Source organism: Prionailurus viverrinus, chromosome A2 (genome assembly GCF_022837055.1).
Source record: "Prionailurus viverrinus isolate Anna chromosome A2, UM_Priviv_1.0, whole genome shotgun sequence".
NCBI lineage: Eukaryota > Metazoa > Chordata > Mammalia > Carnivora > Felidae > Prionailurus > Prionailurus viverrinus.
In genome coordinates, this window is record NC_062562.1 from 31,376,032 (window position 1) to 31,403,545 (window position 27,514).

The following is a 27,514-nucleotide window of genomic DNA, read 5'->3' on the forward strand; positions in this document are numbered from 1 at the left end:
AATAACAGCAAAGCAGGATGAAATGGTAAGAATGTGCACTCCTTGCATTAATGATGCACTTCAGGCTTAAGCTGAGAAATGCATGATGAGCCAGGGGTGATGGGGTGCTCTTTTCCCATCTGGCCCAGGCCTGCTCAAATTCAAGGAGAGCTCAGAGAAAAGCACTCAACTCTCCAGGGGACAGAGGTCCTGGAGAGAAGGCATGGCTTGCTGTGGCTCTTGAACTTTTCCAGAAGCTTTTCTAGAGGGATTTCTGGTCCAGTGGGCCTTGCATCCATGTGAGGTCCTATCTCCAACCCTTCTCCACTTTGCTATAAGTTTCCAGAGTTTTTAATCCATGATACACTTGAGAATTTGCATAAATACTTAAGACTTTTTTTTTTTTTTTTGGAGAAGATTTGGATCTTCTCCAAATCTCATCTGTTGGGGGTTAAGATTAAGGTTAAAATAAAGCTATAGGAGTCACATGACTCAGTCTTAGATCGCAATTCTTTTAGCGTAATAATAACAACACACAAAAGACTGGCTAAGATGAAAAGTGAAGAGGCCAATGTTTGCAGTGTGCTAAGTGTAGAAACTCCAGAGAGATGAACGACCAAGAAGTAAGCCAGAAACTAATAAGAGGAGCCATCCAGGAGGCAGAGAGGGACAGAGGCCTGAGGAGCGAGAGAGGCTTTTCCCTGCCTGGTGGGGAACCAGGCAGTTACGGACCTGAGAACCAGAAGTTATGGACCACGCCTGACGAGGACCGGGGAGAAGTGAGTTGAAGAGAAGACAGGAGCCCTCTCCAGACGCCTTCCCCCAGACCCTCCTTGGAATCTGGATGGGTTGGAACCTATGCCTCAAACCCAAAGTCAAGGACTATTTTGAGCAAGCATCTGGACTCCCAGGTTCCTGGCTAGCCAATGGTAAATGGACTTCCTAATGATTTGGACCACGTCTCCCTTCCACTCTTTAAGAGTTGGAGAACATGCAGAGTCGGGGCAAAGGAGGGTTTCTCAACTTCAGCACCATGGCCATCTGGGCCAGATAGCTCTCTGTTGTGTGTGGGGGGGGAGGAGGGGTGGCTGGGTGGGGGAGGGCTGTCCCACATACTCCAGGAGATTTAGCAGTATCCCTGACCTCTACCCACTAGATGCCGGTAGCATCCCACTTCCTCCACTTGTGACAACCCAAAATGTCTCCAGACATTGCCAGATGTCCCCTGGGTGAGGAAGGGGAGGCAAAAGTCAATGGAGCAAAGAGAAGAAGGATGGGGAGACATAGTTAGAAAGGACTCTAAGCCAGCTACAGTGAAGGAAGCATTCACCACCCAACACACATATCATCTGCATGCAAATATTCCTCCTATTGAAAATTGAGACCGCTGCCCTGTGAAACTTTGCTATGAGCCCAGGTAATTCCGAAACCTCTAACTCCTTTTGGGCAAATGACAACAGGTTTGGATGTTAGAGGTCTTTCAGTCTTTGAAAATATTATGAGGCAGAGAAGGAAGTAAACCATAAGAGACTCTTAAATACAGAGAACAAACTGAGGGGCTGCTGGAGGGGAGGTGGGTGGGGATGGGCTAGATGGGGGACGGGCATTAGGGAGGCCACTTGTTGGGATGAGCCCTGGGGGCCATATGTAAGGGATGAATCACAAATTCTACTCCTGAAATCAAGACTACACTGTACATCAACTAACTTGAATTTAAATAAATAAATTTAAGAAGTGTTACGAGGTTTGAAAACAATGTGATCGTGTTTGGTCTATTAATAATAAAAAGTTTCTAGATTAGGCACTGTGGGCAAAAGAAGAGAAGAAAAAAATTGATTCCTTGAATACTTTGGAAAATCATTTGGTTCCTCTGGATCAGAGGTTGTCAAAGAGGCAGTCCGTATCTGGCCCACGGAAGCGTTTGCTTCACCCCACATAACGTTTTCAAATAAAAAATTGGAGTCCACGTTTTAAAGTTAGGAGACCCCACATAAAAGTTCAGATTTTTGTCCTCCTTGAAAACTCAGGTCTGGTAGCACCGGGCCCACATTTCTGCATGGCCTCTGCTGGAGAGGGAGGGAGCCTGCTCCCATCACATGGGACGTGCTCGTTTGTCACAGTCTCTGCCATTCCCTGTTGTCTCCCCGACGCGAAGGGCATCTTCTTATGCTAACTCTCTTCAGACACCAACAGGCATCACATGAACTAGCAGGCCCTGTGATAATTCCTCCTTTATCACACCAACAGGACATCAAGGGGAATCACAGGACTGAGGGGCACCGAGAGATCATCTCAGGCATCCTCCTACCTTGCACATCCTCTAGCCCCAGCAGGTGGAACTGGCAGGTGGGTCCCAGTCTCCCCCGTTCCTACCCAGCGGTCACTCTGTTGCCTTCAGGCCGTCGCTGTCCTGAAGGCGGTTACAGAATCCCCGGGACGTACCTCTGACCATTCTCCTGTGATCCAGACATACTCGCAGGGCTGCAAACTACAGCTCTCTCGGTCCGCAGGCCGCTTGCTCGTGTCACAGCGTAGGCCGTGAACCTCAGTGCCTTTGTCCACATCCATACACACCACCTTGCGGTACCTGGAGCCCTCGCCACACGTCTTGGTGCACTGTTCGTGACAGACAGAACAGGTGTTGATAAGGAAAGCTAATAAATGGCTTATTATACGCTGTTTTTGTGGTGACTTATTTTCCTGTCTTGTCTACCCTTTAGGAATGTGAGGCCTCTGAGGGGAGGCATGATCAGAGGACTCATTGTCTCATCCCACTTATTCCCAACACTGTTCCTGGCACAGCGATAAGTGTTTGATAAGTGGCTATTGGAGGGAAGGAATGGAAGCATGAATGAACGAATGTCAGGTTGGGAAAGGACCTTACGGCTTGACGGCTTTACTCACGCAAACATGGACTCTCTTTAAAACTTACAGCTAAATGATTATCGAATGGTGTCTAAATACCTCGAGAGTCAGGGAAGTTGTTATGTGTCCAGGTGGCCCATTTTATCTTATGACTACACACACCAATTTGCAGACCGCAGCCTCGTGTCCTAGTTGTCGACTCCAGGGGAGCATGAAGGACAAATTTCATTTCTCCCAAATCGTCCCCCTTCCGGGACTTGAGAGGCTTTGCTTTACTGTGACACCTTCCCCACCACCCCCCCTCCCGCCCCCAACTGACTGCGTTTTCTCTTCCAGGATGAAGGGCTCTCATCCCTCATTCACTCGGGAAATATTCACCAAGTTCCTAGCATCAGGGCCCGTGATAGGTCCGGGGTCAACAAGAACGGACACGCGCCGCACAGCCCTCAGAGAGGAGCTTATATTTTAGCAGCAAAGACAGACATTGAGGACGGAGACGGCTAAGACTTAAAGATTACTGCAATTTCCATTTTTCAGATGGAGAAACTGGGACTGAGCCGAAATGCTTTGTCCCAGATCAAACAACTCTTTGTGAGGTAGATGGGACACATCTTTTTATTCCCACCCACCAAGTGAGGAAAACAGAGCAAGCAGTACGTGCTGTTCCAGGACCCTCTCTATGCTGTCTGCAAGCTCCCTATCTTTTTCGCTTTAACCAACAGCACACCCACCTTTGAAGTTTAACCTGGTTATCTGTGTGCTAAAGGTTTCCCAAAGCCCGTCCTATCTAGAGCATCTATTGTGTCCCAGCATTTCAAGACTGTAAACCACCTTGGAGATCCACGGTGAGCTAATCTGGGGACTCGTGTTTCCTTCACACCAGGGATTACGCGTCTTATAGCCCCTGGGCCTTAGCTAACTCATTAACAACAACCGAGAGTTGTGGGTAGCATGGTATCTTTTAAACTTTCTCTTCTCAAAAGTCTATTTAGGGGGCGCCGGGGTGGCTCTGTCGGTGAAGCACCCAACTTCGGCTCAGGTCATTGCCTCGTGGTTCGTGGGTTCAAGCCCCGCGTCGGGCTCTGTGCTGACAGCTCCGAGCCTGGAGCTGCTTCCGATTATGTGTCTCCCTCTCTCTCTGCCCCTCCCCCACTTGCTCTCTTGCACTCTCTCTCTCTCTCTCTCTTTCAAAAATAAACATAAAAATTTTTTTAAGTCTATTTAGGAAGACCCATGGACCCCCACCTATCTTTTTCTCCTCTCATACCTCTTTCCCTTTGATTACCTGCCTTGTCCCACGGGCATTTCAGTTTGGACTCCAGTCTGACTCTGAACAGTCTTTGCAGATATGTCTTGTGCCTTGCTTTTTTTGACAGTAAAATACACCTAACCTAACCTAACATTGATCACTTCAGTCATTTTAAAGTGTGCAATTCAGTGGCATTTAATCATCTGCAACGTCGTAAGGTAGCCATCCCTATGTGCTTCCAGAACATTTTCATCACCCGAAAAGGAAATGCTGTACCCATGAAACAGTCAGTCACTCCTTGCTTCCCCAACTGCCCGCCCAACCCCCCTCCCCCACCCCCAGCCCGTGCAACCACCAAGCTGCTCTCTGTCTATACGGGTTTGCCTGTTCTGGCTGTTTCATATGAATGGCATCATACAATACGCAGCCTTTTGTGACTGGCTTCTTCACTCAGCCTGCTGCTTTCAAGGTCAATCCGTGTTGTAGCATGTATCTGTACTTTCTTCCTTTCTGTGGCTGAATAACCATCTGTTGGGTGGCTATACCACATTGTGGTCATTCAAATGACAAGGGACATTGGGTTGTTTCCACCTCGTGGCCATTATGAATGGTGCTATGAACACTCACATCCAAGTTTGAACATGTGATTTCAATTCTTCGGGGTGTACCCCAGGAGTAGAAATGCTGGGTCATCTGGGATACCCCATGCCTTTTGTGAGCCACTTTGTTCTTTTAGGAAGTAAAAGGGATATGCGATGTGTCCTGCTAGCCCCTTATCATTTGCAAACTTAACTCACAGCTTCTGCTGTTTGGAAGCGAACCTCCACGTCTAGAATGTGGAGTCACTTGAATTTTTCTGGGGCACAAATATGAATTGAAAGTTCTCTGAGGTGATGAGTGCAGATGAGCAAATCACTTCAAAGGGTCTGGGAGGCTGGTTGAGCCCCATTCCATAGGTCAACCCTATCTTGGGGTTTTCTGTTCCTCTGGAGTGTCCTGGGTACTAGTGTAAAGTAATAACACTTTTGTTTATTCACACACACACACACACACACACACACACACACAAAATCCCAAATGAGTTACAGAGCCACTGAATGTTCAAAAGCAAAACAAAGCCGTGGTTAATCTGTGATGTGTATACAAATGCAGAAGAAACACTTAACTGCCTGGAGAAAAAGTAATTCCTTAGAAAATCAGGACTTAGGTGACTCAGATCCTGATTACTGAGCGGCCCAAACTGGACTAAACCTTCCAGTGTCTTCTTCATTAATCCCTCGGGCTCTAATCTGTGTCAATAAGTAACAGTTTCAATAGAAATGCAAGGACTTCTAGACACATATTTGCTTTTTAAGGGCTTCTGCCTTGGTGTCCAGGAAAGGTTAACTACCATGAAAACTCTTTTGCCGACAGTGGAGAAGGGAGTTAGTTGGGAGACCTTATGAACATTGCTTTTAGAAAAAGTAAGCTAGGTAAATAAGTGACTCATCCAGGGTGTTGGAATTAGTCAACAGCAGCTCTGAAAGTCAGCTGGCAAGGCTTTTCTCCTGGGGTCCTAACTAGAGCACGGGGGCTGGGGGCACAGAAAGCAAACAGCAAACCCACCCAAGCTCCTGAATTTTATCAGCTTTTGGGAATATCACTGCCCACCAAACCCAGAATTAAGGACTCTTTCTATGTTCTATGTTCTATGTTCTATGTTCTATGTTCTAAAAACAGCCAGAAAGTTCAACTAGCCTCATTTTCACTTCCAAAAGGTTTTCTTGACTCTCGTTACAGCTCTGAGAAACAACTATAATTCATCAAGCCACGGGTCACAGGGCTGCACTAAACTGGGTAGCTTGCTCATCGCCCCACAGGCTACATATGCCTTTAAATGTGCTGAGATTAACAGGAGGAAAATAGCTGTCGACATTTGAGAGTGAGGAAGAGCTACCGTAAACTTTTAAGGTACTATTTTGTTTAACCAGGTAGGTTGGCCACAGGGTAATGGTCTAAAGAGGGTCCTTTAACGCAGGGAGTAGAAACTGCCTTTCCTTAAACATGGTAATGAAGTTGCTTTGCACTTTTTCATGAGATGCCCTAACCATGGGTAGGAAAAAAAAAATCATTTCATATTTACACGCTCTACCTTTTAAGGCTGTCGATTTTGTTCACGGACAAAGTCGTTTCCAATGCAAGACTACCATTGTCAGACAGCGTGTGGACAGATGAGTGACACAACAAGTGGGGACCTTGATGGCACAGTGTTTTGTGTATACTCTGCAGAGTTTTATGTGATAAGGCACAATAATTACGAATCAATTTCTAACGATGCTTTAAATTAAAAAAGAAAAAAAGCAGTCTTCAAATTACTAATGGGTTCTTTCTCAAAGCTCATTTTAAAGTCAGGTGTGTGGAGTTGGGACATTCTTGCCCCCAAACAGTATATTTATAAGGGAAAAAGGCAGAAATAGGACTATGGAGATATTTGATAACTTCCAAGTTATTCACTCATTCAACCAATATTTGCAGGGGGACCGATTTCTGTGCTGGGCCCTGGGATACAGCCCTGACATCTTCCTACTCATGTTCCCTCTCTGTTATGACACCCAGGTGGCTGCTACTCCCAGCTTGCTGTCCATATGCCAGGACAGCCGGCTACCTGGTGACCATCGGCATTCAACACTTAGGGCTGCCTCGTATGGCCAGAGGAGCAGGTGCGGGTTTCATAACAGAGCAGGATGGCGAAAAGAAGCCACCAAGGTGTCCCACAACTGTGACAGCAAGAGAGGAGTAAGGGCGAGGGTCTAGAATTCCCATGGTGCCGAAAGGGGTGCCCAAGCAGTGGATGAAGAGATGGGTTAGCCAGGCAAGGAGGAGAAGGGGACATTCTCAGGACAGGGCTCAGCGTGCATGGAGGCTGGAGGCGAATGTCGTGGGGAAGCCGGGCTGGGGACCGACCACCGCAGTTTGGGGCTGAGACTCGGTTCGAATCGAGATGGGAATTTCCGAAGGCGGGCAGGGGCCAGGTCACGAAGGCGCTTGCTAGCCTCCTACACTGCTTGGGGGAGAACCCAAACCCTGGCCCTGGCCTACGAATCCTAATCGGGGTGCTCCCGCAGGTCCAGTCTTGTTTCAGCCTTCTGGTCCTTCACTTGCTCTGCTCCCGCCATACTGCACTTTTGTCTGGGCTGGACCCTGTCCTCTTCCTTCCACCTGGAATCATCTTCCCCTGCCCTTCACCTCCGACCACCCTAAAGCAGGTAGGACTGGCCTGTCATTCTTTGTCTGTATCTCAGTGCCTTGCTTCTTCCCGTCATAGCACGGTTCACACTCGGCAACTTCACAGAACATGTTTGTTTGCTCACTTTCCGTCTCTCCCACCGGTCAGTCAATCCCCCACAGCGATGTCGCTGTCCCTACTGCGTCCCCGATGCCCAGACCCCAGCGTTTGGTGGGTGCCGGGTAAAGATTTCTTGAGCAAAGTAACGAGGGAAGGAATCATACAGAGTTAATATCTGGCCCTTGTCCACACACCCAATTACAAACTTCGTAAAATCTTTGCAACAGGTTGACCAGAGGCCTGCCGTTTTCTAACTCTTCTGGGCTAAGGGGGTAAACTTGGGAATCATTCTGCAGTTGATCTCAATAAAAGCCCATGGAATCCTAATATGTATGAGAGCACACGGTCCAAGTCTCTGCACTGGGCCAAAGAGCCACGGGGTGGGAAGCTCTGTGAAGGCCAGACATGTCAGAGCATAGCGTGTCCGTGGCAGTGTGGCAAGAAAATAAACTATCTGTTCTTACAGGAAAAACACAGTCTGCTTGACTCTTTTAAATGACATTTTAGGGGGCGCCTGGGTGGCGCAGTGGGTTAAGCGTCTGACTTCAGCCAGGTCACGATCTCGCGGTCCGCGAGTTCGAGCCCCGCGTCGGGCTCTGGGCTGATGGCTCAGAGCCTGGAGCCTGTTTCCGATTCTGTGTCTCCCTCTCTCTCTGCCCCTCCCCCATTCGTGCTCTGTCTCTCTCTGTCCCCAAAAAAATAAATAAACGTTGAAAAAAAAATTTAAATGACATTTTAGAATGTCATGATTCTGAGGACTTAGGAAGGTATTAATATATAAATGTCTTCCCTCCCACCTCTCTCCCTCCTGCTCCCTCCCTCCTCCTTTCCTTCCTTCCTCCCTCCTTCCTTTCTTTCCTTCCTTCCAACTTTTTTTGGTCCCGCTGTCCATGTTTATTCAACAAGTGTGTTCAGTGCTCTGGGTACTATGCTAAACGCTGAGGAAAACTCTGGCGAACAAACTCTCTGACCTCAAACGGGTGATACTGTAGACAAGGATATCAGGCAACCACAATTCAGAGTGCTAACTGCTAAAACAGAGTATTTTCGGGGTGCCAGGAGAGCTGAGAGGAGGGTAGTCTCACGCAGTTATTGGTGGGGAGGTGTGATCAGTGAGGGCTTCTGAGAAGTAGCCTGAAGAGTGGGCAGAGGTGACAGAGGTGAGGGAAGGAGCAGGGCAGCCTCCTTGTGACGCAAAGTCACTAGGGATGAAGAGAATACTCTGGGTAGAGGTGAACAAAAGAATACTTGCAAGTCCTGGAAAATTTGTTCCTTAATGCTAAGAGATGCATAACCCACACCCAATTCAAACTCGAATGAGACCTCTGCAGCTATAAGGAAATTCATATGTCAGATTATAATACTAGTAAGTAAAATCATTAGGATGCTGTTAAGTAACATCATCGTGATAATTTTCAAAACAACGAAAAAGTCATCCCCCCCACCCCCGCCCTCCACAGCCTCATGGGCATTATAATTCTAAAGTGAGTAAAACCGAGCTTGGAAAGGTCCAATACCTGGCCCCAAGTTGGCAGGTGATATTAAAAACCTGGATTCGTGTCTGGATACAGCATTTGTCTCTTCTCCAATTGTCTCGCCTTATATCTAAAAGTCCAGGCTCTACTCTTAGGGTATCCTGAAGGCACATGGGTGCTTCTTCCCTGCTGTGTAGGCACCAGGCCTCCCAACAAAGGAGGCCCAGTGAGACGCTCTATCACCATCAAGACTGACCCCACTGGCTTAGGGGCGGACTGCCAACCCAGCAGACCAAGCATTCCATGTTCTGAAGGAGGTGGGGGGGGGGGTGCTCACCCAATAAAGGGAATTGGACTTTATGCCAACTCTGGCTTCCGTGAGAGGCTAGACAAGCCATTAAGAAGGAAATAAAATAATTTGCCTCAGATGAATGCTGGCACGGGAGGGAGGAGAATATAAAGATTCAGAGCGCGTGTTCCAGAAGTCAGGCTTCCAAGCTTCAAATCCCAGCCTTATTACTTACTGAATGCATGAACTTGGATGAATTAATCTATCTGAGCCTCAAGTTTCCTCATCTTTAAGTGAGGATAAAAACTTAATTACTTCGTTAGAGAGTTATGGAAAGGTTAAGTGAGGTCTTCCATAAAAAACACTCAATATAGTGCTTGGTCCCTAGCTTAATAAACAAAAAGATGTATTATTTTTATCATCAGTATCGACCACTGAACTGTGTAAGTCTGGGGGATGCCCCTCGTACTGTAACCTATGGGAATGGTACCCCCAGAGTTGTGCAGTGTGCAACCTGTATGACTGAGAAAAGCGTACCTGATGATCCTGCTGTTGTGGTTATGCAGAACTTGTGCTCCTCAAGGTGGACACCTGGATTATTTGTCAAAACGAGGGGGCTGCCGTTCCCTACGTGCCTAGCATGACACACATCTTGCCCCCAAACAAGTGGGCTTTGACAATCCACAAGGGGGGGAGGCAAGAGGGAAAAATGCACGCTCAGCAGGCAAACAAGAGCTCCGAGGTGGGTGCCAAGGACGGCTCTGAGGTGGGTGCCAAGGGTCTCGGCTGTGAGGCTGGACCTTGGCATCCTCACTGACATCAGGTCGAGGTGTCACTCGTGGATGGGAACCAAGTCAAAGCAGGTCTGAGGGAAGATGGTGGAAGAGGGAGTAGGTGGGAAGGGAAGTAGGCATGAGAGAGGGGTGAGGGCCGTGACTGAGGGGAGTCTGAAGGGTGCTGTGCTGTCCGATCTGCTGTTTAACAAGGATAACTTTGATCATGAAACTAGGGACAATGAATGATTACAGCAGAACTTTCCTAGGCACGCACAAGGACTGCGGGCACCCAATCAGGAAGGGAGATCTGGCCTATTAAGGTGGTTGCCCACTTGCTATGAACACTCACTCTAAGTGTTGGGGCCGTGAGGACATTCTAGGCCACCAGCATGCTGTGCGTAGGAGGAACAAAGGCTTTGGACGGGTCTTCTCTCTCCTCCAGCTGCCCCAAGCCTCGCTCTGCCAATTCAGTGTCACGTGAGGGCACCCCCCCTAGGCCTCTATCCTCTCTTACCACCCAGGTCCACCTTTCTCAAACTTTCCGCTTTGGGTTCAGACGGGTGAGCAAGCACGGTTGCAGGTGGGTAACTGTAAGTGCTTTTCCCACTGCTTAAAGATTCTGTTCTCTTTGTGAGAATGGTTAATCTCTAACTTTTAAATACGGCCACAGGTCAGGCTAGCTCCTTAGGTGTTCTGTTCTTACGTGGAGCCTGACAGCAATATTTAAAGCGGGATGTTAAAAGATCCGTCTGCAGAGCGCAGGCAAAGATGTACATTTCTAGGCATACTTTGTACGATCAGAGGCAGGACTTCCTCAGTGCATATTTGGCGAGGTTTCTATTCTTTGGAATTCAGAAGGAATTGTAAATGGAGCTTGCATTTCCCTGATTGGCTGGAGCATTTCTGAAAGTTGGCTAAAGCTTGAGCAGTCAGCTTAGATTCATTTCAGCACACTCTCTTACTTTCTGTTCCTTGGAACAGTTACACAGGGTCAAGTCTGGCGCGAGATGAAGAGGGAGAAGGAGAAAGCAGGCAGGGGTGGGTCTGAAACAAGACCAAAAGAGAATCAAGAGGTAACACTGAGGGGGCGAGAGGTCAGGAAGCCCTTTCTTCCTTCCATATCTGATAGTGTCAACCCCCAAACCACTCTATTATCTCTCATTTTCTCACAACTCTGTGTAGTCGTTATTATCCCCATTCTACAGGTGGCAAACCCAAGAATCAGAGAAATCAAGCATCCTTGCTCGAAGTCACATGGCTGAACAGTAGTAGTGTTGAGATATCAACTGGACTGCAGAATTCTGTAGTCTCTGGGGATCCCAATAACCTGTGTGGCTCCAGTGCAATTAACTTGAAATTTAACTGCTTTAGCCATTCCTCCCCACCATCCTCTGGTGAAAGAAAAAAAAAAATACGGAAGGAAAACAAGCAAAAAAACCTGAGTAGAGAGAGAGAATGAGAATCCTAAAGAAAAGGCACGATAGCAGACAATGGAAGCAGTCCATCAGGAGGGTGAGGGAGAGGGAAGGACCGGGAGGAAGGCTGATCTCCACATGGGTTAAACATGCAACTGTAAGAAAACAGTCCCATTCAAGACTGCATCAAAAAGAAAAAAAAAAAAAAACACCACTCAGGGAGAAATTAAACCATGGAGGTGTAAGACCTGTACATTGAAAGCTATAAGACACTGATAAAAGAAATCAAAAATGACACAAATAAATGAAAAGATCTTCTGTGCTCACCAGCTCTAAGTATTAGTACTCTGAAAATGTCCACACTATGCAAAGCAATCTAGAGATTGTAAGGCAATCCTTATCAAAATTCCAAAAGGTGGAAGAAACAATCCTAAACTGTGTATGGATCCACAAAAGACCCTGAAAAACTAAAGCCATCTTGAGAAAGGAGAACACAGCTCAAGCATCACCCTCTTTGATTTCAAACTATATTACAAAATTACAATAATTAAAGCAACATGGTGCTGGCATTAAAAGAAACATACAGATCAATGAAACACAATAGAGGGCCCAGAAGTAAAGTCACACATACACAGTCAATTAATTTACGACAAAGGAGCCAAGAGTATGCAATGGACAAAAGACCGTCTCTTCAACAAATGGTGTTGGGGAAACTGGACAGACACGTGCAAAACAATGAAACTGAACTCCTATCTTACAGCAGACCCAAAAGTTAGGGTAAAATGGATTAAAGACTTGACCCTGAAAGCCCTAAACACATAAAATTCCTGGAAGAAGACATAGGGGGTAAGATCCCTGACACTGGTCATGGCCATACTTGTTTTGAACATGACACCAAAAGCAAAGACGTCAAAAGCAAAAATAAACAGGTGGGACTGCATCAAACTAAAAATGGGCAAAGGACCCGAACAGACATTTCTCAAAAGAAAACGTGCAGATGGCCAACAGAGAGATGAAAAGGTGCTCAACATCGCTAATCATTGGGGAAATGCAAATCAAAACCACAAGGAGGTATGGCCTCACAATGGCTATTAGCAAAAAGACAAAACACAGCAGGTGTTGGTGAGGATCTGGAGGAGAGGGAACCCCTGGGCGTTGTTGGTGGGAAAGCAGATCAGTGCAGACTCTATGGAAAACAGTATGGGGGTTCCTCAAAAAAGTAAAAGGAGAACTACCCTATGATCCTGCAATTCCACTTCTGGGTATTCACCTGAAGGAAATAAAACCGCTAACTTGAAAACCTATCTGCTCCCCCCAGCAGCATTATTTACAACAGCCAAGGCATGGAAGCAACGGAGGTGTCCATCGATGGGTGAATGAATAAAAAAAAAAAATGTGTATACATACAAAGGAACATAATAGCCATAAAAAGGAAGGAAATCCTGCCATCTGACAATATGGGATGGACCTTGAGAGCATTATGCTGAGTGCTACAAGTCAGAAAGGGAAAGAGACATATCGTACGACCTCAGTTGTGTATGGAATCTTACAAAAACCAAACTTCTAGATACAGAGAACAGATGGATGGTGCCAGAGGTGATGGGAAAGGTGTAGGTGAGTGGGGATAAACTTCCGGCTACAAAATGAGTAAGTCCTGGGGATATAATACACACCATGGTGACTGAAGTTAACAATACTGTATCATATACTTGAAAGCTAAGAGAATAGATCTTGAAAGCTCTCAACACCAGAAAACATTTTGGAACCGTGTGAGCTGACGGATGTAAAGTATAACATAGTTACTGTTAATAACAACTTATAATACATACATACATCAAATCATCATGTCTTCACCTAAAACAAATACAATGTTATATGCCAATGATAGCTCAATACAACTGGAAAAAAATGTACATCAGCATTGCCATGAGTGCTTGTGTAAAATTATTTTTAAATGCAGCTGTAGTATCAGGTAATGTTTTCAGTTTAGAATCAGGTCTTGCTCCTTCTGGGCACGTGACACTTGGACAAATGACGTTGGCTCTCTGAGCCTCAGTTTTCTTGACTGCAAAATGGGACGATAATAGTGATGCCCACTGTGCCCAGTGCTTAAAAAGATTAAGCGAGGGGAAGAATATAAAGCACGTAGCACACACCAGGCACTGTTTCTCCCTGTTCTAAAAATCATTCCTGGTGGGAAATTCCTATCTTATCATTCATATCTCTGAACCCTTTACAGCATGTGCTTTTTATTTCGTTCCAAAGTCAATGGACACAGTTTTGCTTTCTTACATTCTTTCTCCCCTTTCTACAAAGTATTCTGTTCTGGAAACAGGAGATTATCTCCTGCCCAAGTGTTACCTTCCTTAGCCAGGCTCTTCTCCAGGGATGCATAGTGTTTTCTTTAACTAAACATTAACTTGGTGAGGGAGAAAACAAGTCTATTTCTGCATCAACTGAGCTGTTTTTCAGATTCCATCATTTTTTTTTTTAATGTTGGAAATGCTTCACTAATTAACTGGTGCTTCAAGTGACCACCTGTCTTCTCCTTGACAGCCCAAGTCACGGAAAGGAGACAAACACAGAGTAGGTCCTACCTGGAGTCTGCCCTGTGGCTGTCTGAGCTGACACAGAATGACCAAGTTTGGATATACATATTTAAAATATCTCTTCCACCTCCCCCTCCTTTTGTGAAAGATAGCTGTATGCATTTGGCCCAAGGCCTGTTACAGTTTTTCTGGAGGCAGCCAGACTTGGAACATTCAAGAACACAGACGTAGGAACTGCATAAAAAGGAGGAGCTCTCCCACCCTCGTCGGAGTGAACTGCTTGCCGTCTGACAGCAAACCTTTTGGGAAACAGCCAGCCTTGTCACCGTGCTTGAAGGCTTTTCAGGGTAACGGATGTGATGGTTGCAAGGGGGTTGAGCGAAATGCCTGGCAGGTGCCCACTTCATGGCTCTACTTACTTCTTGCCATTCCTCTGCCCTCCAGGCATAGAGAGGACACGGTGCGGCTTGGCAGGCGCGTTCCGACTCCGGTTTGGTGTAGGGGTTGCACTCAGTCTCTCTGGCTGTTTTGTGTGTTCCCGTCTGACAGCTCACACTTCTCCGCCGTGTGCCTTGGCCGCAGGACACAGAGCACTAAGAAGAAAGACTGTGTAAGTGGGAGCTTTGGGTCATTTGGTGGGGAGGGTATGTGTGTGTGTGTGTGTGTATGTGTGTGTGTGGCAGGAGTGGCGAGGGTCACAGTCATGGGGAATGTACTCCTAATCCAATGACTTTCCCTGCGATTACAAAGCTTCCTAATTTCCAACGAAGGGGACCCAAGATAATGTACTTAAATCTGCAAACTCACTGCCTGTCGATGCCGGTGAGCGAGCAAAGTATCTCTACCTTTCTTGGGGAATCTCTAAAGATACCAAAAGTCTTGGAGATGGGAGAGGTTGGGAGAGATCGTTATGAAACGATACGATCGAGAAATAAATAGTGCTGCCATGTGAAATGAAAATCCCCAATGATTACTACCCCGGAGGATTGCAGTTTCTTGAAAATTGGAGATAAGTGCTGTACAAGAAGAATTTCTTGGCAGATTAAAAGCATAACCCAACGAGAGTAAATTACTGAAGCTTTTAGGGCCTTATAAGCAGAATTATTTTCTCCAGTCTTTTTCTTTCCTTGCTCTTATTCCTGGAGATAGAGGAAAGAAGAATTTTTTTTAAACTACTGAATTCACTAAAGTGTTAGTGTCTATTTACAACCTCAAATGAATACACGAAGAATAAAAACTGACAAGGAAAAACCATTTCTTCAGGCGGGCGTCATGTTTCCAGCCCCTGAAAAATACTGTGAATCAGGCTGAAGCATTTTGTTGACCAAGTTGCAAAACGCCATATTAAATCTGCAATTAACTTTCCTTTAAATTAACTTTTTAATGGTTTCCTCATTGCTGGGTTTCATAATCTCACTTATGGGCAGGCCAAGAATTATTGTCTTTATTAAGGTTTTGACAGTTAAAAACCAAAGGCAACATTTGCTTGGAAAGAACAGCATATGACTGCGTTTATTTAAAATCGTTCCTGAGTTTTTGCGATAGCTCAGCCTCCGCTAATTTGTCTGGCATTGAGAAAACAAGTTTAGCATACATTAAAGCCGTATTTCTAAGAGGAAGTCTTAAAGAATAGAATCATGATCCTTTCAATTAGAAAGGTATTCGTGCCCAATCATTTCATATTTTAAGAAAATAGTTGGTGCTCTTCAGAGGGCAGCTCGGGAAATCATATCATTTCAGATGAGTCTATGCCAGGGAGGGGCTCAAATGTTCACATCAAAGCTAGCTAAAGAGAAGGAAATATTTTGAGGCAACACAGCTGCTATTGTTTGGGTTTAATTGTATTAATTGGATTGAATGAGTCTGTGACCCAGAAGGAACCAGACTTTTAAAGTCATTGTGTCCTGGGTGGAATAGGAGGGCCCCTGAAGACAAGTAATGCTCTTGTCTACAGAGAATGACCCTTTAAGGCTCACGGGAGCTACACGTATGTTTCCCATTGATTACCCTGGAAATGAAGGAACTGTAACTTGGGAGTGTCATCCCATGAATGACAGAAATGTTCCAACGGCGTCATCATTGACAACAAACAATGACGACTACAAACCCTGCCGCCATTTGAATTTGGGGTCTTAAATATAAAAGAGTACATTTCCAGAACAGTGTATCGAAATGGAAATACAGAGAAAGACTAAGAACCATTAGGTAAACAAATTTGAACATGGCATAGGGCTGATATATATTCAAAGTCTCCTAACGTTTTAATAACCTAAAGCAAAAGGAAAAAAAAAAAAACCATGAAAGACTTTCAGAGTGTCTCCTATTCAAGCTCTAAATAAATGAAACCTCTTTTTGATGCTATTGTTATTGAGTAAATTACTTATGGTTCAACGAAGGTAAGGTATTAAGAGCCATAAGTATCCAAAACTAAAAAAAATCACTTCCTCCAGTGTTGAATACTTTTTCAAAAGGCAAAGACACAGGAAAGTTCAATTATATAACATGCCGTCGTGGCTTCCGATGTTTATAATGTCAAAGCCAGGTGTGAAATAAAAAATAAAAGTTTTGACACGACTTAAAGGCATGTGAGGGATGAGCTCTGCCTTTCCGAATCCTGCATCTAGGGTCATCTTTATTCTGAATGTAATAGGCTGCATCCGAGTGAACTCTCTGGGTTGCACTTTTCTGCCCGCACTGTGTCTCAAGGGAGGCAATGAGTTGCATACACAGCCAGTCAGGCTTGCTCGGAGAATTCGGAGCGATGTGTATGGAAACCTCGTGAATAAAACAGCAACCGAAAGACCTCTGCGTGACCCTGGAGGTGGTGAGGGTTGTGCTGTGTGCACATGTGTGTGCTTAATGCTTCTGGTTCCATTTGGAACAGGCTTTCGTTAGTTTGTAAAAGAAAAAGGTCGGGCAGTCTCTGCTAATGTGCTCCCTCTACCATCATTCCGGCACAGGATGCGCAGGTCTGAAAGGAGGTGTTTTTCGTTCCGAACTACTGAGCCGGGAGCTATGTTTCATCTGTCTGCTCTCGGTACTGTGCATTGCTAGCTGGTGTGCAGGCCTCACCAACTTGACGGGGCGCCTTGACACTTATTTCCACGGATAAAAAGAATCTCTGTGCACCCTCTGGTGTGTGGGGAATCCTATGTACTTGAAAACTGGAAAGTGTTTACATCCTTTCTTCCAGAATTACTGCTGAAATTATGGTGGTGATGTTATTTAGAGGAGGGACTAGCTTGAAAAAGAACTCTCGGAACCAACTTTAATACACAAGAACAGTCCCAATGATAATAGCCACCTTTTACCAAGCACTTGCTATGTTCCTGACTCTGTACTAGGGTTTTTCAACCTAATAATTCTTTCTTGCTGGGAGCTGTTTCATCCACTGTAGGAAGTGTGACAGCATCTGTGGACTCTAACCATTAGATGTCAGGTGTATTCCCCACCCTCCACCAAGTTGTGACAACCAACGCTGTCTCTAGAAATTGCCTAATGTCCCAAAGGACAAAATCACCCCCTACTTGAGGGCTTAGCTCCATGCCGAGCACGGCACACGACATATCTTTGTACTTGCTAATAAACCTTTTAGGGAGATCGTGCACAAATACGGCAAGGAACAGAGATAATCACTCCAACTCCAGCAAAAACAAAACCCAAAAGCAGCCAAAGTGAATTCTGCCCTAGGCAATGTACCATGGTCACTGTGGATTAGAATTTGGCTTCCAGTTTTAAAATATGGTGCTAATATGATGCAGTCTTCCGTACTACGTCAGCAAGAGTGTGGGTGAGAAGCCTGTGTTCAAGCAAATCAACATCAGCGCTCACAGTTCAAATACAAACAAAACAATGGAGAGCTCGAAGCACGAAAGCAACCCTTTCTCATCACCGACTCAGTGCACATGGTTTCCTTGATTTCTCAAAGGACACGAGCTACACGTTTGCCATGTTTCTGCATTAAATACTTGCAAAATACTTCAGAATCAAACACCAAAACCAAGCTGCTCTCACTGGAATCACAAGGAAAGTCCTCACCAAAAATGGCTGGTGGATTCACAAGGCAACTTGCCAGTTTCCATTTTGGCATGAACGGTGGAGAGCTTTTAAAAATTAGTTATTTTCCCTTAACCTAAGGCACCGCTGATTGCAAGACAAAGCATAATGTTTTGTATCGCTACAAAAAAGGTCTATTTTAATTAAGTCATGGCATTCTGTCGGCTGTTAGGCCCATTCTGAGAACAGAGAGGTTAAGGTGTGAGAGACACATGCATCTCAGGACTGATGAATGACTCCACTGTGTGGATTCATGACTGATGAGTGACGATAAAGTGTTACTTTTACTCTAATCTGCTCATTTAATCTTTTTATTTCTGACCTTCATTTTTTTTGAAAGCCTTTCTAGAAGAATAGGATAGATTAAACGATTTTTACTCAGGAATGCTTCTATTTCGTGGGATTACCGAGCCTTCACATTTCTCAAACTGAATCAAGAATTCAAGGCTGATTTTTGTCTTAAAATTTCATGTGCATCCCTTACCTCTTGATCAAAAGCATCTACACAAATTGAACATGAGCTTCTAAAAATGCTTTACAGTTTTAGTGAGGATGTTTTCCTTTTTTTTTTAAATATATAATTTATTGTCCAGTTGGTCTCCGTTCAACACCCAGCGCCCATCCCAACAGGTGCCCTCCTCAGTGCCCATCACCCCCCCTCCCCTCCCCCCCATCCCCATCAGCCCTCAGTTTGTTCTTATTGGATGTCTTCCAGTAAAAGCTCTCTTTTTACTGGAAAAATTTCCTTGACAAATTCAAGATTTTCAAAAGACGGAGAAATGAAACATTCCCCTTTAAATCTCAAAGCACCAATTTTGAGGGCGAGACTATGAAGATTAACAGAGCATACCCGTTGCCGACCCCAACATTCTACACGTCTTGTCATCATCAGACATTTCAACATGATGAGAAGTTTCACTCATTCTTCTTCCTACCTTCAACAAGAGATGACTAGGATATAGCTACCGGCAGAAAACAGAAGAACCAGATATAAAATCTTCCAACCATTGTTGCAAATGGGTAATCATTACTCTTGCTTCAGTATCCCTGCCTTAGGGACATTTCTGTTTACCGTTGGATCATTAGTAAGCCAATAGTCTTTAACCACGCAGACCGTCTTTCTCCATCAACCACTGTGTCTGATTATTTTCAGCTATACTTCGAAACTGCACAAGTCAGATTTTACTCACGCAGCACCTTGTCCTGCCCGCTTTTATAATTCATTTCCACAGACCAAATCAGGGCATGTCAAAGCTGGCCACAGACCATTACATAACTGTGTTTACTTGCATTTTTCTACAAAGGTGACTAGACTTTTCTAAGCAATCATTTTGAACAGGTGCAGTCTTTTCTGGGGAGGCAGTCTGATAATCCTATTACATTATGTTCAAAAAACCCCACAGGGTTCAAACCTAATCATCCCAGCTTTGTAAGCAATTTTGGACTTCCCCAAAAGACCACAGAATGCTGGGCTAAAACTCACTCTGTGTTTACCAGTAGAGAGTGAAAGATTCTTTTAATTGTCTCTATGTCAAATACATAGCCCTATAAAATGAGCATCATCTCCATGCTCTAAACTTAATATTCAGGGCATGATGCAAATAGATAAGTAGAGGCCAAGCAACATAAAGAAAAGCAACAGAGCATGAAAGTCTACAAGAGGACAAGCTAATTAGTGCAATATCTTAAATAATGTTAGCTGCAGGCTTTTACATGAATTGAATAGCTCCCCAAATAAAAGGGCTGGAAGTTACAGAGGACAGCAGTCACTCAGACAAACCGTTAAGGAAGACCAATATGAAACGCTGCCTTGAAATCTGATCCTGTAGGGAAGCCAGAGGGGAAACTAGCTCTGGTTGGGCACCGAGGCTTGGATTGTTGAATTAAAACACAAACACAAACACAAACACATGCGATCATTCCAATAAAGGCCTCGAGAAGGATGAGGCTACTCTTCTAGGGAATGATGCAGGTCATGTTTTACATTTCGGTGAAGTGGCTATGGTGGGGGGAGGGCGTGCGTGTGGGGCAATGATGACAGCTCAGAGCCTTTAGGAAAAATTCACATTGCTAGAGGAACTTTCCGTTAGTCACATCGAAATGGAGGGTTCCCAACTCCTCCCCATGTTAACACAACTGTCCACAGCTTCTTTGAGGCTTTAGGGAATCAAGATCAAGGCTCTGAAAGAACCAAATCTAGAGGGTGCCAACCTGGAACCTACTTTTCTACTGATTCCTAGGGGCAGCTGTGTGATTCTCCACTGCACGGGAGAACCACAAAGTCAGTAAAACCTCACTGAGGCACACCAGTGGAGGGGAAGAGCAACATTATATACAGAATATATGAAACTGCACCTTATTACTTTTTTTAAGTTTATTTATTTATTTTGAGAGAGAGAGAGACAGAGACAGAGACAGACAGAGACAGCAACAGAGAGAAAGAATCCCAAGCAGGCTCCACACTGTCAGCGAGGAGCCCAACGTGGGGCTCGAACTCATGAACCGTGAGATCATGACCTGAGCTGAAGTCGGACATTTAACCGACTGAGCCACCCAGGCTCCCCTGCACCTTATTACTATTAGGTAAGTACCTTCAACCGAGCTGAGAAAATGTACAAGTACAGAGTAAAGAGATCAGCTTCAAGGATTACGTGTCAGAGACTTTAGCTCACACAACAATTATTTATAGATAAATAGAAGCTTCTGGAGTTCTTTGTTGAATCCAACAGGGAAACTCTCTCACCCAGCTCCTGGCTAGATTATCAAATGTTTAGAATTAGCGGAGTCTGACTGCAATCAGTTTCTTGGGTACTTACCCCTTCCCCATCTGATACACGCATCACATTCATCCACACAAAATACTACTCTTGAGAGCCTCTTAGATTTAAGACCTCTGAACTAAGTACTTGGCATTCATTATTGCATTAAATCCTCATAAGAGCTAAATGTAGTAGGCTCAGGAAGGTGAAAACAGATCACCCAAGGTCACATAGCTAGCAAATGCGAGAGAACTTCTGTCTCCCACTTCTGCTGTATCTAAGAGCATTCGCTATAATACCTCACCCTGACAGCCCTTTCTTTAAGAACCTCAAAGGTAAATTCAGACCCAGTCCCTGCGAGGTGACCAGAGTCAACCTTACTGCCATCTGAGTTCGTGTTTTTTTAAGTGGTGAGTGATGATAAAAATGCCATCAGCGAAGTATTAAAGGGCTACTCCGTGCTAGATGTCTGACATCAATATCTACTACTACTTAGAATTAATTCTCACAACCATCCTACTGTAGGTGTTACCCAAGGCCCCGAGGGTGGAAACCACTTGGCCAGGTAACAACTATCCTGACGGAAAGAGTCGTCCCTCCCCGTCCCCAGGCTCCCCTCCGAAAAACCAAACCTGTGCAGACAAACACAATCAACACGCCGGTGTCAGCCACGTGGCCCAAGGTAAGGAAGCAGTCGTAGAGGAGAAGCATTGCTCACCTGACTCCAGGCGCCAGCTTTCCATTTGGGGCATCTTCCTCCTCTGCACTTTCTGTGCCCACTTGGCTTAGCAAGGTGTTTACAGTAATCACTCTCTAAATGGTTTCCATCTTTTGCCATGCAGTAAACATTTCGTTGTTTATGCCCTCGACCACAAGAGACAGAACACTGAAATATAAAGCAATGGCAAGGTTGTTGTTGTGTGTTTTTTTTTTTTTAAATCACATGGAGTTTGATAAAAACCCGTGTCGTGAGATGTTAAGATCATACCTGACAAGAGTCACCATCTCCCCCCTTTTCCAACACCATTTAAGGTAATATCTCAACGCGCTACACGGCAAGAAGATAGCATTCGGGGAAAAAAAATGTCCGTAGTATTTCAGCAGCAATCCTGCCTAGTATTTTGGGTTCTTCAAGAGTGCGGGTAAGTCCTGACAATTTTGGCCAAAACATAAAGCCAATGAACCTGAAATTACCATGACATCCTGAGTTTCTAAAAAATCTTCCTATGAATTAGAAAGGATGCCTTTCGCACAACTCACTTGATGCAGGATCAGGATACTTCTTCAACCAAATGCCTTGCGATTCACTGATTTGGATAAACGTGCATTTCCAAAATACAACTGTGTCCAATTTCCTAATGAAATGATTTAAGGAAACTCTCCTACCATTTTTCAGAGGATAAACTCTCATTTTCCCAGTCCGTTGGGAAGGAGGTGAAAAAGCCACATTAGAAACCGAAAGGTAAGCTGGCAGGTAAGTCTGTGCCAATTCTGGGAGGGGGGCATTACCTTTCAACTTTGATCTGCAAGTTCACTGAACTGTTTTAAATGTGACCTTGTCTGACCACATCTAAGGAACTTGACTTTGATTTCAGATTAGGTTTCTCAGAAAGGTCTAGGAATCAAAGCGCCCATGGAGTCAGGACAAAAATTTGATATGACAGCTTCTTGTGGAACAGGCAAGAGGCTGGCCCCAATGAGTGCACTGAGATATTCAACGTCCATTGCCTCATTAGCGATTACAGAAGTCATTACCACTTGGATCATAAGCTTGCTGGCTCAGATTTTCAAGACACATTACTTCCCAATATAACGTTCTTGACTTTTAGAGGGAAATGAGTTTAAGAATGAAGAACAAAATGTGAAACTGCAATGGGAATAGATTTCGTGTCATCGCCCCCTATTCAATAGTTCTTATTGCCCTCACTAACTTTGTGATTTTGTTAACTTAAATTACCAAAGTGCCCTTTCATGCCTAATAGATAAATAGCATCACGTAAAACACGTAGCCTAGTATTAATTCAACCGCTGTTACCAAGCATGTCCAAAGTTACATCATTCATAAATGTGACAGACCTCTTTCTCTAGTAAACACAAATCACTGTAAAGATTTCAATAGTAGCGAATAGATTATTTTGAAATATGTATATTAATAGGTTTGGTCCTGACTTTTTACTTTAGGAAAGGGAACCATTGCTGGTTTCGTTTGGGCTTCATCTTATGACAGTATTATGATTTGGAGAGGTCATTCTGGAAATCTTAACAGAGCATACAGTGAGGAAGAAAGGAGCCCAATTTGAATATTCAGATCAAAACAAAAATACCCATCTTTCAACCTATGATGCTTTGACATAAGTAAAGACTTGGGACATAATTCTGGAAGGTTTTAAAAATGAAGCTCCTAGAAATATTCCTACAAAGCACCGGCCTAATGACATGCATACGGAATAATCTCTATTGTTAGTGACTAATTTTGGTCCTTAGAAACTTTCCTTGGACGAATAAATAACAGAGGGGCACAAGTGGAATTTGGGATGAGTTCCTCTGTGTTTATTCAACAAACATGTGAGCAACTACTAAGTTTCAAAAATTATGCGAAGGGCTGGAAATATAGTGATGAACGAAGTTGACTACTCCCCGCCCTCACGGAGCTTACAGGCCAGTGTTAATCAAAACACTGCAATGTTGACAAAAAACAAATGCATGCTTATTAACAGAAATGAGTGCTCTGAAGGACACAGGCTCCTGAGGCTTCCCCCAGGGCCAGACCGTGCAGAGCTCATAGGTCGTCATAATGTATTTGGATTTGGAAAAATCACAGAAGAGTTTTAAATCAGGGCAAAACACGGTCTGATTTTTGCTTCAGAAATTCTACCCTGGCTACTGAGAGGACAATGGGTGGGAATTCGGCATGAAGGGAAATAGTAAAACTGCTCAGGAAGAGTTAGTGCACTGGTCCAGGCAAGAGGTGATGGTGATACTAAATAGGGTGCAGAGGTATTGGGGTGGGGGAAGTTGGTGGACTTATGACCTATTTTTTTTAAGGTAGAAATGACAGTTTGTGGTGGATCAGCCATGGGGTGCAGGGCAGAAGGCAGACTCAGGAGGGACTCCTAGGTTTGCAGTATGGGCAACCGGACAGTGATGACGTTTACAGGGATGGGAAAACAGCCCCGGGCGTCAAGGATGTATTTATCTGTAGGAAAAAGACTGAACTTGAAAGATACAGATTCCTGGGGGGGGGGGGGGGGAAATGTGCTTAATGAAGAAAGAGGCATAATGGTGATGAACATGGATGAACTTAAAACAAATCCACCTATAGGGATAATCATTTCAACATACAAATCATTGATAGCAAGCTGTCCTTTACTATGAAGGGGTGGGGGGAAGAGAGTTGATGAAAATGCTAATTCAGTAATCTGCATGGCATCGGAGGGACAGTCTAAAAGTAGACAGCAACCTACAGAGGCAGAATGAGAAAAGGCACAGTATTCTGGCATTCAGTTATGTGCCACCCACTGCTCTAAGACCGTGCGTGCAACATCTCATTTAATCATCCTAACAACCATTGAGATAGGTACTGTTATTGGAGATAACTAGTGTTTCCAACCTGGTGTAAGTAACCACAAAGCTTTCTAGATACCTCTCCCCACATGATTCCAACACAGATAGACAGACGTCTGTTGAGGGCAATGCCAACACAAGGGAAACAGTTAAATTATCACGAACATCACTGATACTAATTCATCTGAGGGGCACTACTGGTGTGACCCATGCCTATTGCCCTTCAAATGAAAGGGAACAAAGGAGTTCCCAAATACGATGCCTTAAACATCCTGTTAACATCTAGATTAGCTACATCCCACCCATTCCTACGTGCGTTTTTCTTATCTGGGGATTTGAATGGAACCGACTTGGAAAAAAAGAATGCAATAGTTCAGCATGACTCACATATTATTTGCCTAAAATGAAGATCTAAAAGTGATAAGGACATTCTCGAGGTAACTAATCAGAAAAAAAAAAAAACACAACACTTTTCATCTCATGCTTTCTAACTTACCAGCGAAGAAAAGAAGCTGCTTATGGAAATTTTCATATCTAACAGGTTCATGAGTGGGTCTATTATGATTTCTCTAAAGAAGCTGTCATTTTGATAATCAAATAAACAAATGTTTCAGCTCTTCTACTCTGAGGGAAATTTCCATCTGATCATTTCCAGTCCTTTTCCAGATGCTGACTTTTGAGTCGATGTGCATCACTGAGATTTAAGAGTAAAGTTCAGCGCATCACCTACTATGGGCTATCTGTGGGCTACATGTCTCAGGGTTCTTGCTCTGGGGAATGTTTAAGTCCTTAAATGGGCAGTGGATATAGCCTCCTAAATTGCCAGTTGGAGTCCCACGTTTGCTCCTCTGGAGAAACAACCGAACATGTTTACGAGCATGCTTTCTCCCCAGCTTTGCACAACACTCCCAAACAATGGTATAGTCTCTCCTTGTGACTTAGAAACGTCAAGGTCAGGTGTGCCGGGGTGGCTCAGTCAATTGAGTGACTTCGGCTCAGGTCATGATCTCGCATTTCGTGAGTTCGAGACCCTTGTGGGGCTCTGTGCTGACAGCTTGGAGCCTGGAACCTACTTCAGATTTTGTGTCTCCCTCTCTCTCTGCCCCTCCCCTGCTCACACTCTGTCTCTCTTTCTCTCAAAAATAAATCAAAACATTTAAAAAATTAAAAAAAAAAAAAGAAAGAAACATCAAGGTCAGTATCCCAAATGCCTGGGCTTTCAGGCTTTTGTTTCTGTGAGGCCATTCAAAGGGGATGTTTAACGTGAAGCTTTGTTCAGCTCTTGCCTTAACACGGTCTACTCGCCTAACGTCTTAAGAGTCTGACCTCCTTGCATTTCAACTCATCTGGCTGGAGACAATGTACTCAAGGCATGGGCAGTCTGCTCATCATCTCTCCTCTGGGCTTGTCCTCTCTCAGTGGTAGCCCTGGTTATGGTGCCGGTTAGGGTCCGGCGTGCTACCGCTGGCATTCGCGATGCCCTGCTTCTGCCCTTTCACTTTTGTAGACGTGTGTGGTCTCTCAGACATCAAGGAGCCAGCAAACAACCCCAGTGTGTCTGCCAGGATGAGAAGGGCTGAGGACCTAGAGAGAGGGAGATTCCTGCGTTGCCAAGGCAGCCATGAACCTGAACATGTGTGCAAAGACAGAGGAGAGCGCGGAATTGGTAAGGCCACCGTAAGGAACTAAGAAGGAATAAGAAGTGGAGGCGGGAGGTCAGGGGTGCTCAGAGAATCTGGCCAGATGGAGGCTTCTCGATTGGGCTGGGAGATGCCGGGGCTTAGAGAAAGCACCAGCGGGGCCGAGGTATAGACCTGGACCGCCTGGTTATAGCAGGTGCTCACTACACAGGGGTTAATGGATGGTCTAGGAGAATAGCTGGCAGAATTCTGGCACTGCTCTGTATATCTAGGTGATTTCCACCTCCAAGGGATCTAGAAAACACAAGAAACATGTTTATTACTTTCTTCATAACACCTTTAGGACCCTGGGAAGAAAGACACTCATACTGCAAATACACAGTCACATAAACAGAAACATTCTGTTTATGTGTAATGTGTGATGGAGGATACTGATCAACTAGCCCATATTTCCAACCATGGGACTGGCTGCCAGCAGGTAAGGAAGAGCTCGGAGGCCGAGAGGAAGGACAGAGACCGCAAGCCATGACCAAGTGAAGTCACGATTCTCCTGATGGAAAAAGTTTTGCCAATCAGGGAGCGAACCATCCCTCTGAGACCGACGAACAGAGCTCAGTTTGGGGGCAGGACCCTGAACTAATCATGATGTGCCTTTCCCTTGTGCGTCCCTAAAATGTGAAAGTAACATCCAAATCCCTCCACTTAAAAAAATGTTCCTTTGTGTCTTTGACGGACAGCAGGCTCTTTCTGATTCTAGTCTCCTTTGGACTTGGTTGAACAAAACACAAAGTCAAGCCTCACCTGCAGAATGTACTGTCAGAAAAGACGTGAGGCTCACACCCGAGGTTCGCATCTGCCTTTGCCAGTCACAGGGAGGAACGAAGGGCATATACAGGAGCATGGCACCAGTGGGGAAGGCAAAACCAGCCTGCGCACGCCGTTTCCAGGGAAGCCAGGACGTGAGCACAAGGATCTGGACTTAGGGATCAAAGTTTCAAACACAGCTCAGTGTGGGGCCTGGAACACCACGTGGGCTTGCCACCAAGGAAAAAGAAAGCAGCCATCACTCACATGCGCTTATAGACTGCCTTCCACGCCGTAGGCAGCCAGCAAATAATTGCGGGAACGAACGGACACGTGAAATCTGTAGGCATCACAGAAGTGTGCTCTAAACGAAACGTCATGTTTGCCTAAATGTCACAAAGAAAGAACCACTCGGAATCTGACCCACAGTGTGAGGGCTGAACTGATTTGGCACAAGTTATTGAGATGCAAAAAGGCCACCCCAGGACCCCTCTTTCAGTCAGAGCAGAGCTATTGGAAATCACACCAGCTACCTTTTATTGAACTCTTAACTGTGAATGGAAAACTGGGCTGAAGGACACTGGCTTCTGTCATTAATCCCAACAGCGACCGTGTGACTCAGATACTATGAGGATTCCTTTTATTTTTTAATTTTTTTTTAACTTTTATTTATTTTTGAGACAGAGAGAGACAGAGCATGAACAGGGGGAGGGTCAGAGAGAGAGGGAGACACAGAATCCGAAACAGGCTCCAGGCCCTGAGCTGTCAG

General features: G+C 44.9%; 1 protein-coding gene across 4 annotated transcripts in view; it reads right to left on the bottom strand.

Annotated features, from left to right (window-relative positions):
* Positions 1–27,514, bottom strand: part of ADAMTS9 (ADAM metallopeptidase with thrombospondin type 1 motif 9) — a 162,490-nt gene that overhangs the window by 23,657 nt on the left and 111,319 nt on the right. For 3 of the 4 annotated variants that reach the window (XM_047850811.1, XM_047850812.1, XM_047850810.1), the window contains 3 exons: positions 21,456–21,623; positions 14,342–14,515; positions 2,422–2,595 (listed from right to left, as the gene is read on the bottom strand). In XM_047850811.1, the coding sequence (XP_047706767.1) occupies positions 2,422–2,595; positions 14,342–14,515; positions 21,456–21,623 (516 nt within the window). The remainder of the gene's footprint in view (positions 1–2,421; positions 2,596–14,341; positions 14,516–21,455; positions 21,624–27,514) is intronic. The other variant, XM_047850813.1, reaches the window with a different exon arrangement.